This window comes from Chrysochloris asiatica, unplaced genomic scaffold (genome assembly GCF_000296735.1).
Source record: "Chrysochloris asiatica unplaced genomic scaffold, ChrAsi1.0 scaffold00432, whole genome shotgun sequence".
In the NCBI taxonomy this organism is placed as follows: domain Eukaryota; kingdom Metazoa; phylum Chordata; class Mammalia; order Afrosoricida; family Chrysochloridae; genus Chrysochloris; species Chrysochloris asiatica.
Window position 1 is genome coordinate 1,118,478 of NW_006408950.1, and position 12,551 is coordinate 1,131,028.

Genomic DNA, 12,551 nt, shown 5'->3' on the forward strand with positions numbered 1-12,551 from the left:
GAGGCTTTCTACTCCTGTAAAGATTTACACCCTCGGAAACCCTGTACAGGGTCGCTATGGGTCGGAACCGACTCGAAGGCACTTAACAACAACAACAACATTTATCCCCATTCTCAATGTTGCCCTGGCTACGCTAATAGGTACCTCTATCTCCTTCCCACCTATGTAGGCTGGCTTTTCTGAACTTTTTCTGAAGCCTGAACTCTGACATTACCATCCTTCTGCTAGTAGACAATGCAAATGTCTAGAGACTAGCAAACGGCTTAAACTGACATTTTCAGGCTGTGGTTTTCCATGACTTCTTTGTGGCACCTGAAACTCCCTCCTTGAAACTTTCACCTTTGTTTCCAGGACTCCACCCTTTTCAGGTTTTCTCAGGTCGCTGGTCTGGAGACTTTCCTCCTCTACACACCTCTTCCTTTCACACCAGTGCCCCGAGATCTTCCTTGCTCCTTTCATCTCTCACTCTAACTGGGTCTTCTTGTCTCTCACAGCTCTCCTTACACATGGTTGTGGTCATTTTTAAGTGTTGTCAAGTCAGTTCTGATGCATAGAAACCCTATTAAGGGCTTCTGATGAGTGGCTCTGACCTTGCAGTCAGCAGTCCAGTACTTATCTTACTGCATTTCCAGCCCCATTCTCCCAACCCCTGAATTCAAGATGAATATATTCTACTACCCTTAGCATCTCAGAAGACTCCTTCTAGACAATTCATTTCTTCCATGGGCCTTCCCATATCTTGATGTTGTTGTTGTTATGTGCTGTGGAGTCGGTTCCAACTCATAGTGACCCAACACAGGGTTTTTGAGGCTGTAAATCTTTACGTGAGCAGACTGCCTCATCTTTCTCCCACAGAGCCAAACCATAACAAACAAACTAGTTGCTGTTGACTGGATTCTGATTCATAATGACCTCATTTGTTAAGCTACAGAGGGTTTTCAATGGCCAGGACTTTCTTTCGAGGCACTTTTGGATGCATTTGAATCACCAACTGTTAGGGTTATAGTCAAGTGCTTACCCATTTGCACAACGCAGGTATTCCCACCTCATCTCTCTACCACACTCTTAAGTTAACATCATGCTTGGTGAATGTTACTTCCAGGATGTCTTTCAAATTCCCTGCTCTCCTGCCCTATGGAATTTCTCACCCAGCTCTGTAAGTGGCTCACAGCCTCTAATCCACGCTGTATCCCAACATCAGATTGGTCTTCTAAAACACAATCCCCTCAGCTTGGCACACAGGTCCCTATGGATGTACACCTCCACTTGCCTGGCCTCATGTCTCAACAGCCCTCACATTCAGGCCTTTTGGACCCAGCTTCCTCCACGCACCATGCCTCCTGTCTCACTGAGGTTTGTCCTGCTGTGTGGACAATCTCTGTGTCCCCACTGTCCTCACCCGTCCTTAGTCCTGCTCCTCACCTGGTTCACTCACACTCATCCTGCGAGAGGCTACTCTGGAGCATCCTCCCAGAAAAGCCCTTTGTGAGCCATCATCTGGGCTCACACAGGGCCTGTATCCCTCCAGTCTAGGGCATGTCCCACTGCACTATCATGGTCTACTTCTCAGCCTCGCTTTGCAGAAGCTGTCGACAAGGCCAGGCCTTACTCATCAGTAACCCCACAACTAGCACAGGAACTGACATGTGGCAGAAAGGCACAAGTGTTCCAATGGCATTGTACTTGTAACACTCTCAAGGCAGGGAATGGAAGAGAAAACGAGAAATGGAAGAGAAAACAATGGTCACTGGCTGGCTGGCCAATGAGAGAAAAGGGACCAGGGAACCCCTACCATGCTAGGAAATATGACTTAGGGTTATGACATTTAGGTTTGAGGGCACCTTGCTTTATCTAGACTGTCGTGCCTGTCTCCCCCACCTCCCTTATCACTATCAAAGAGGACAAGGGATATCATTTTATCTTTTAATTCTCACTTTTAAGAAAATGGTCTGCAAGAGTGGAAACTAAGGTTCTGTTGTAGTTTTTACTGTTTGTTTTGAATTCTCTATGGAAAGGAAATAAAAAATCCAGGGAACACAGCTTTCTAGTCTCAGCTACTTGAGAGGCATACCTTACAAACCACAACATTCTATTTCTTCTATCCTAACAAACTTAACACATACTGAAAATTACAGATTTTTGCTAGCAATATCGACATGTAAAGAGTGAGTGTGGCTCAGCTCTCCAATCACCCATACACAGTGTTGTAAGACAAAAAGAACAAAGGAGACAACCCCAGGATACACTAAAAACATGTCCACCACGTACCAGAGATAATGAAAGCCTCAAATCCCATGTCTTCCACAGCAGCTCTGAGTTCTTCTGGGTTAGTTAGAGCAGAGTCAAAGAGAATAGTTCCAGTTCCTTCAGTAAGAGAGACTGATATCTGCTGCACCCCTTTCCTCTGGGAGATGGCGCCTTCGATGGACTGGACACAAGAAGTGCAGGTCATACCAGCAATGGCAAGCTCCATAGTGCTGTGTGCTCCAGGCTCCTGGGTTCTTGGGGAGGAGCCAGAGGGATGGGATCCAGAAGGCCTGACATCTAGCAGGCATTCTGTCTCACTCTCTTTTGAATCATCAGGAAGAGAAACTTTGAAGTTCCCAGGTGGAAGAGCTTCAATGGTTTTCTTTATGGACACTGGAGAGATGCAAGAAGGCTCAAACTGTACTTGAGCAGTTCTGTTCTCTAAGGACACTTGAACACTTTGAACCCCTGGGAGTTGGCTTATGTTTTCTTCAATATTGATGACACAAGACTTACAGTGCATTCCATCAACTCTCAGCTGCAGGGTGACTCCATTGCTTTTTTGGTCCCATGGGGTCTCAGGATTATTGAGACCCTGAGCAGGAGCGGAAGGGCTTTTTGGGTTAGTGCTTTGTAATCGTCCAATGTCAATCGGCCCCAGGCTTAGGGGGACCATTTTGTTCTTGATGACAGCTTCAAACCCCATGTCATTAACATGGTCCCTGAGGTCTTCGGGTTGAATAAGATAAGGCTGATAGACAATGGTTGCTTCCTGGTTGCTCAGTGATACTCTGACTCGCACTACGCCCTGCAGCTTCCCAATCTTGCCTTCTATGGAGCTGACACAGGACTGGCAGGTCATGCCTTCTACCCGAAGCTTGACCACAGCTTCCCCAGTGGGCAAGGACCTGCAAGGCCAGGAGGCAGCCTTTCCTTCAGCGATGCTGGCTTCAAAGCCCATGTCCCCAATGTGACAGCAGATCTGCTTCAGGCTTATGACCGATGGCACATATCTCACAGTTGCATTGCCCTGTTCCAGGGAAATCTTAATGCTCAAAATGCCATTCAAATTGGAAATCTTGCCCTCGATAGACTCGACACATGACTGGCAAGTCATGCCCAGAATGCTGACTGTGCCGGTGGCTGCCTGAGAGGGAGGCGGCACAGTGTCCTGACTGCTTTCATAGCCAACATTGTCAAAGGCAAAGCTCATTGCTGGTTCCCAAGAAAGTCCAGATAAGATCTAAAAGGAAAAGAAATCACATTTTTTTTAGTCCATAAACTAAACATTTTCTAAAATGTCCCAGTTGAAAAATGAAAACAATGCCACAGTTATCAAAATATCCCAGGAACACAAGAAAATAAAATATAGAAAAAGAAAGCTATAAAGCATCATTTATAAAAGAAAAAGGCTTAGACGGATGCTTTTTAGCTCTGACATTTTGTGATGTGAACCTGTAAGTCAACTGTCTGTTCACATAAAAAATAAACTGGTTTTGTTAAGAAGATGTGGAGGCTTCCATAGTAAAAAAGGACAGCATGATAAATAAGGCTTGCATGCACAGAACATAGCAGAACAGGTATGGTGGAGAGGTAGAGAGGGCAGCATCCCACAACAGGAAGGCACAGGTGTCCCAAGAGAGCCTCTCCTTCCTTGCCTCCACTAATATCTGATGCTGGAAACTTCCCCACAGAACTTGGTCTTTCCAGATAAACTATGGGCAACCCGCTGAAATGCAAATACGTAGACCAGGCCATACCCTTAATTCTCTATCTCTTTCAGGGTTGTTTGTCTCATTCTCTTTTTGGTTTTGCTTGTTAAGTGCCAGTTCTGACTCACAGAGACCCTGAATAGGGTTTCCAAGGAGTGGCTGGTGGGTTTGAACTGCCCACCTTGTCCAGTGTTTATCCTACAGCGCCACACCAGAACTCTGCCTCGTTCTCTTTGTAGTTGTTGTTAAGTGTCATCATTCCCTTTGTTGTTGTTGTTGTTAGGTGCCATCAAGTCAGTACCGACTCCATAACAACCCTATATACAACAGAACGAAACACTGCCCGATCCTGGGCCAACCTCACAATTATTGCCATGCTTGAGTCCATTGATGCTGCCACTTTGCCATCCATCTCGCTGGAGGTCTTCCTCTTTTTCTCTGACCCTCCACCCTATCAAACATGATATCCTTCTCCAGAGACTGGTCCCTCCTGACAATATGTTTCAAGTATGAGAGACCAAGTTTGGCCATCCTAGCCACCAAGGAGCACTCTGACTGCACGTTTTCCAATACAGAGCTGTTGGTTCTTTTGGTAGCTCATGGCACTTTCAATAGTCTCCTCCAACACCATAACTCAAAAGCATCAATTCTTCTACGGTCTTCTTTATTTACTGTCCAGCTTTCACATGCATATGAGGTTATTGAAAATACCATGGCTTGGGTCAGGCGCACCTTAGTCCTCAGGTTGACATCTTTGCTCTTCAACACTTTAAAAAGATCTTGTGCAGAAGATTTGCCTAATGCAATATGCTGTCTGATTTCTTGGCTGCTGCTTCCATGAATGTTAATAGTTGATCCAAGAAGAATGAAGTCCTTGACAACTTCAATCTTTTCTCCACTGATAAGAATGTTGTTTATTGGTCCAGTGGTAAGGATTTTTGTTTTCTTTACCTTGAGATGCAATGAGAAAAAGAGGAAGACCCCCAGCAAGATGGACTGGCAAAGTGGCAGCATCAATGGGCTCAAGTGTGGCAACAATTGTGAGGTTGGCCCAGGACCAGGCAGTGTTTTCTTCTGTTGTACATAGGTCGCTATGAGTCGGTACTGACTCGATGGCACCTAACAACTACAACAGCAACAAAAAGGAGCTTGATGCATTATCAATAAATCTTTATAATGGACCCGCAGAAATAGACATGATTGAGAAAGTTGTTGTTTTTTTTTAATGTTTTATTATGAATTATATGATAATTTACATGAGAGAACCTCAGTTCCATATTCATTCCATTGTATATCATTCCATTGCCATGGTTCCAATCCCCTCCATGCCTCGTCTTCCGACCAAAGGGCATATCCTAGAAGCCCGTGCTCTACACTCCCCCCTCCCCCCTCAGTCTTCGGCCCACAGTTCCTCTCCCTCTCTGGAGATCTAAAGTCCCCAGCCGCTTCATCCCTCCATGTCATCAACTGTTTATCCTGGAATGTTTTGATATCACCATCATATTTGATTGATAGCTTTGCTGAATAAAGGATTCTTGGTTGGCAGTTTTTTTCTTTCAGTTTGAAGTCTGACATCCCCCTTGTGAAGCCAGGGGAAGTCAGGCATGGTCCCAAAATCAAAAACTAGGAAAGAATCATGAGAGCAGACCAGGAAAAATAAAAAGTAACCTAAAAAGAATAACTAATAATACTAAGCTCTGACTCAAGTCACAATAAAACACAATAAAGAAGAAGAAAACTAAACTGGTTAAAGGTTTTAAAAGGAGATAATGATGGTGAGAATATGGAACACTTAGAGAGGAAATAGGCCTAGTTAAAAAATTTTTTATGGTGATTTGAACATAGCCCTAGTGCCAAAATATGTGAATACTAGCAATACCAGTAGTTGAAAAGCAGTAAATAGCAAATGATACTCTAAATATGGTATATTGCTAAAAACTTAAGCAATTAATGAAAAGTTAATTTTGTTATTTTTCCTATATTTTGCATGTTGTTGTTAAGTGTTGTGGAGTCAGTTCTCAAACAGACCCTGTATAGGGTTTCCAGGGAGCGACTGGTGAGCTTGAACCACCAGCCTTGCATTCTAACCGAGTTTGCAGTCCAGCACATTATCCTGCAGTGTCACACCTGGACTCCTTTATTTTGGTTTCCTAATCAAAATAAAGGAGTCCTGGTGTGACGCTGCAGGGTAATGTGTTAGACTGTAAAATCAAACCAAGGACTGAAACAGATACTTGCACACCAATGCTCATTATAGCAATATTCACAGTAGCCAAAAGGTGAAAACAACCCAAGTGTTCATCAGCAGGTGAACGGATCAACAAAATGGGGTATATCCATACAATACAAAGAAAAGAACTTCTGATAAGGCTATAACAAGGATGAACTTTGGTAGCACTATGTGAGTAAAATAAGGCACAAAGCAACAAATGCTGTATGACCCCACTTATATGAAATGTCTGTTGTTGTTAAGTGCCATTAAGTTAGTTCTAATCCATAGCAACCCTGTATAGGGTTTCCTAGGGGTGGCTGGTGAACTTGGACTGCCTACCTTGCTGTTCAAACCAACTGTGCAGTCCAGCACATTAACCCACAGCGCCACACCAGGGCAGGCAAATCAGAGAGACCTAAAGTAGAATAGATGGTACTAGGTTACGTGAGAAATGAATAGTTATTTTTATCATCTCAAACAGAAACTCTGATTGAGATAATTAAAAAGTTCTGGAAATCGATAGTGATGATGTTTTTACAACATGGCGACTGCTGTACTTAGCACTAAACTATACACTTCAAATTGGTAAATTTCATGTTATTTTTACCACAAAATTAAAATTAATAATTAAAATGTTTATACTAGCAGGCTAGGGACTGGGAACACAGGATAGCAATAGAAGGGAATCCTAACATGAAGTTCAGTTATTTGTTACCTTCCTTGCCATCCAAATTACATAGACTTTGCTGAGAGGGTCAGTGGTCAAAAGAAAAGAAAAAGGAGAAAGAATATGAATGGTTAGTCTACCAAAATGGAGTCAGAAAATAAAATGAAATCTTTGAACAGACCAATGCAGTTGAAGAAATTAGGAACAGGTTGGCATGTTTTGAATAAAGGTTTCAAAGTCTGAAATCGAAATGCTGGGAAACAACATGCCTCTCAGAAATTACCTATGGTTATAAATCATTTAAATATATTAACAAGTACACAATGGTAGAACCACTAGTCATTTTGAGTCCTTTTAGTTACATCTGTAAACCCAATATCTTCAAAGAGCAAAGCACAAAAGGTAAAAAAAGAGGTTACTACCACCACCACCACCACCACCACCACTAGCTCACTATCCTTGAGACTCCTGTCATGGTGGTGGTGGTTATGTGCCGTGGAGTCGGAACCGACTCATAGAGACCCTATACCGGGTTTGCGAGGCTGTAAATCTTTACGGGAGCAGAAAGCCTCATCTTTCTCCTGCAGAACAGCTGGTAGTTTCGAACTGTTGACCTTAGGTTTGCAGCCTGATTCGTAACCACTACGCTACCAGAGCTCCTTCCTTTCATGTTAAAGGGATGTAATAAAGTGTTATATATGTAGATAAGTTTCCCAGTATATAACCTTCGCTCCACACAATGCCTATATATTTGAATTCAAAATATAGAAAAGTTCCAACTCTTTCACATGCATCTATGTGAAAATAAATAGTAATTATGGGTGGTTTTCTCTTGTTAGTGACAATGGCATGGTATATCCCCAATGCTTATGGTAATTCTCTATTTAGGTATGAAGATCCTTTGATTTACTACTGAAATATTCAGCAGTTCATCCAAGATCACAAACCAATTTAGGTAGCAGAGCTGAAACCTAAATCTAGCTCAAAAGTCCAGCAAACCTTTTGTTTTTTATACTTCTTATTATGAATTGAGTAAAGGTTTACAGAGTAAATTATCAGTTTTACATTTAGCAAATCATATACTTTGCTTTATTACTAGGATTGCAATCCCCTCCATGTACCATTAGTTAACAGTATTTACCACTATTCACTTTAAATAGAGTCCTGCCTGGTGTGGCACTGTAGGATCAGGACTGGACTGTGAACCAAATGGTTAGCTGTTCAAACCTACCACCAACTGGTTCTTGAAAACCTATATGGGGTTGCTATGAGTCAGAACTGACTTGATTGCACTTAACAACAACTTTAACTATTGCATTCTTCCCTGTGTCTCCCACTATCTTCCTCTTTCCTCTGCTAACCTCTTTCTTGTATATTGCCTGCCCTGTCAACCATGTTAACATGTGTCTACCCTCCAGCCTATGAATAATTTTCCCTCTTTTCTTATCCCCCCATAACTACCATAGATTGTTTATTAAGAAAACCTTTTCTTACTTTTACAACATTGGTCTTAACAATATTTGTCCTTTTGTGATTGAATCATTTCACCTAGCATAAAGTCCTCAGTTTGTCCATGTTATGAGGTGTTCTGCAGATTGATCGTTATTCATCAACGTTGCAACGCAGCCTTCATGTAGGTATCAAAATGTGTTTAACCATTCTTCTGTTGATGGACATCTAGACTGTGTCTCTTGTAAAAGCATATTGGAGGATCCTGTTTTCTTATCCATTCTGCTCTCTATGTCTCTTGATTGGTACGTTTGATCCATTTACATTCAGTATCATTATGAATAAGTATGAACTGATTAATGTCATTTTTCTGTAGGTTTTTTTTTTTTTTTTTGTGTGTGTGTGTGTATGTTGCTTTATTCTTTGTGCCAAATAATTTTCTGTGCTGAGTTCATTGTGTTTGGGGGTTTTCTTTTCATTTCTGCTGTGTTCATGTCTACTAAATCTTTCTGATTTGCCTCTTTTTTAATTCTGATGTGTAGGTTATTAATTCTAAGGGTAAATTGCAAGTTATCCTGTAATTTATTAAATTTTTTGCCTATTTAAAAGTTTGTTTTATCTGGAAATCTACTTGTTTTTCTTGCCATTTGGAAGTTCTGTATCTTCAGTATTCCCTTTTTTTTTACTTTGTCTTTTCTTTTGACTTCATTATAAATTGATATCTCTGTTTTCATATTTTCAGTTTTACATTGTTGAGTGCTGATGAGTTGGTTCTGACTCATAGCAACCCTGTATAGGGTTTCTATGGAGTAGCTGGTGAGTCTGAACTGCCTACCTCTTGGTTCAAACTGAATTTGTGGTCTAGTGCTTTATACCACAGCACCACAGTCTTATAGGCTCGTTTTATTTAAATATTTCTATATCTGGGTTGAGTTCTGGGTGGTGCTGTCATGTATGGTAACCTCAAGTTGCTGTCTGCTGTAGTCCAAAGTACACTCTTTAGAATTTTTTGTTAAGTTGGTCTGGTCATAAAAAATTCCTTTTATTTCTGCTTAACAGGAAACATCCTAATTGCACCGTCATATTTTAGGGACAGGTTTACTGGTTATACGACTCTTGGATAGCAGTTTTTTTCTTTCAGAGTTTTGTATAAGTCATCCCATTGTCTTCCTGCCTACATGGTTTCTGCTGAGAAACCAGAGCTTAGTCTTATTATTTCTCCTTTGTAGATAATGTTTTGCGTTTCCCAGGCTGTTCTCAGGATTCTTTCCTTGTCTTCAGTTTTAGAAAGCTTGATTATGATATGTCTTAGTGATTTTATTTGGGATCTTTCCTGCTTGGAATTCATTCAGTTTCGTGTCTTTCATGTTTGGGGAAGTTTTCTTCCAACAACTCTTCAATAATTTTCTCTGTGCTTTTTATTCTCCCTTCCTGTTTTGGAATTACAATCACCCATAAGTTGTTCCTCTTGGTGTCCCACAGAACTCTTAGGACTTTCTTTGGATTTTTTCATTCTTTTCTCCATTTGGTCTTCTAGCATACTAGCACTAAGAGATTTATCTTCAAACTCATGAATTCGTGTTGCCATTGCTTCGAATCTATTCCTTTGCCCTTTCAATATATTATCCATTTCTGAAATATTAGAATTAACCTTCTGGATTTATAATCACAGGCTTTGCTTGTATTGTTTTTAAATTTGCATTTATTTTGCCTGTTTGTTCTTACAGTGTTTTCCTGAATTCTTCTAAAGTCTTTTCTGTGTTCTCCTTGCTTTTCTCGATCTTTCTGTCAATCCTCTGAAGGTACCTAAATATTCGTTTGAACTCTTTTTCAGTTAGTCCCATTACCTTTTCTTACTCAGAAACATTTTCTGGCTCTGCAACTTAATCATTTGTTGGAGCCATCCTCTCTTGTTTCTTTGTGTGAGCTAACATTGTCTGTTGTCTTCAAGGCATTGTGAGGTGTTTTATTTGTATTTAATTGATGATTGTATCTTGATGCATTCTTAGGCTCTTACCAACTGTCTCCTGTGGGTGTAGTTAGAGAATGGAAACATGCACACTGCTCTCATTCTCCATTGGTGCACCTCAGTTTAGAGTGGGTTTGGCTATTGTTGGCTGCTGCCTATTGTTGTTTTACATGGCATAGGAGATGGAACTGGCTGGCTCTTGATCAGTGGTGGAACTGCAGAAGGTATGGTTCTGGCTGGACTGTATGGACATGGTTGCTGTCTCCTGTCATATGGGAAAGAGAAAACCCTCCCCTCCACACTTTCAAGAAAACAAAACGGAACCAACAATGAAAAGAAAAAAAAGTTATAAAAACAGGCAACAAGCAGAAAAAAAGAATATAATAAGTAGAAAGACTAAAGAGGGGCAGGGCATTGGAACTATAGAAGAGAAAAATAAGAGGACAAAATTTTTAAAATACATAATAATACCTTAAAAAAGAAAAGAGGGACAGGAAAACAGAGCAATAAAAGGGAAAAGTAAAAGGAAGAAATAGCTCCCAACCATGTGGCTCTGAACTCCCACAGAGCAGGGTCTGTGCTGGGGGTGGATGAGTTTGGGAGCTTGCCACCCCTCTGGTCGCCAGGGGAACATGGGGTAAAAGAAGAGATTGCATCTTTCCTGTTGCCTGTGAATCTGCTCTGCCAGGCTACCTTCTGTTGCCAAAACTGCTCACAAGATGGTAAGGCTGCATCTAGCAGGCCGTTCCCCAGTCTCCTTCTCACTATCCCTGCTCAGCTTCTTCTACCAGCAAGCATTCAATCCACTTCTCTAATTTTTCCTCTGAAGTTCAGAGTTCCTGAATTTTCATCTGTGTCTGGTTCATTTGGTTTCTGTATCTTTGTTGCAGAGGGTCCGTGTAGTGTGTCTGGCTAGTCTACCATCTTACCAGAAGTCCTGTCAGTTTGTCTGTTTTTAAACACAACTTTTAAGATTATTATCACTATATTTCTACTTTTTATAATTGTATTTATGTTAGAAGAAAATAACCGACTTCCAGGGCAAGATGGAGGAGTAAGCTGAGCAAACCCTCTGTAACAAGGATACAGGAGAGCAAGCTAAACTGGTACGGGTGGTGATCCTGGAACCTTCAGCTTCAGAAGAAAGGAGAGAGGTGAATTGGGTCTGATTGGGAGAAGAAGCTGAGCAGGAATGGCAGTAAAGGAGTCAGGGTTGTCAGCTGGTCTGGTGCAGCACTGACATTTTAAGCTTTATTGGGCAGCTGTTGAAGGAGGCAGTAGCCTGGAGGTACACACAGGCACTGGAAGTTGATAGTGAAGGGGGTGCGGTACCTTCTTATTCCTGGTGCCTTCCTGGTGGCTGGGGTTCTGGTCAGACTCCATCCTTGTCTGCTCAGCAGCCAGTGGCACCCTGTCCTTCTCAGTCTCTGCTCTTACTGGGGTAAGGTGTAACACCCCAGTGTCTGGAGGCATGTGCATTTTACCTTATTAGATTGTTTATTGCTATTAAGTTATTTTTGGGAGGCAGCAATTGTGTCCATACAGTCCGCATCTGTACCTCCTGCAGCTCCAGACTAGATAAACACTACTAGCCACTCCTGTGCCACCTGATAAACAATCATCAGCAGCCACCATCAGACAACCCATCCTGAACTATGACGCACAGTGAAAAGAGAACGTCACCCATACTTCCAATCTCTATCACATCCACCAGAAGACAGATTGTGAGTATCTAAGAACACAGTCACATGCAACCATCAATTAGATATAAATACAACAAAACCACAAGCTTTCAGTGACAATAGACAATTCAGCTTACACAAAGAAACAAGACAGAATGTATCAAACAAAATACAGAGCCAGAAAATAAAATACCAGAAATGGTAACAGAACTACCTGATACAGAATTCAAAAGAATAATATACTTACTTACCTTCAATGGGTTGAAAGGCACACTGATGGCACTGTAGGATAAGCACTGGACTGCTGACCACAGGGTGAGCAGTTAAAATCATACAGATTTACAGTCTTGGAAACTCTATATAGGGTCACTATGAGTTGAAACCAATTAGACTGTACCCAACAGCAACAACAATGGGCTGAGAGTGTGCTGTACTGTGGTGGCTTGTGTGTTGCTATGATACTGGAAGTTATGCTAAGGGTATTTTAAATACCAACAGGGTATTTACCACAGTGGACAGGTTTCAACTGAACTGCCAGATGAAGACAGACAAGGATGAAGGAGAGTCAGATTACTTCAAATATTTATTCACTGAAAACTTTAGGAATAGCAGA

The 12,551-nt window shown here is 41.5% G+C and overlaps 1 protein-coding gene across 2 annotated transcripts in view; it reads right to left on the reverse strand.

Moving 5' to 3' along the window:
- The window catches only part of ATP7B (ATPase, Cu++ transporting, beta polypeptide), an 83,935-nt gene that overhangs the window by 54,035 nt on the left and 17,349 nt on the right, over window positions 1-12,551 (reverse strand). The window contains exon 2 of one of the 2 annotated variants that reach the window (XM_006876940.1): window positions 2,269-3,490. In XM_006876940.1, the coding sequence (XP_006877002.1) occupies window positions 2,269-3,490 (1,222 nt within the window). Of the gene's footprint in view, window positions 1-2,268; window positions 3,491-12,551 lie in introns of those variants that run through there. The other variant, XM_006876941.1, reaches the window with a different exon arrangement.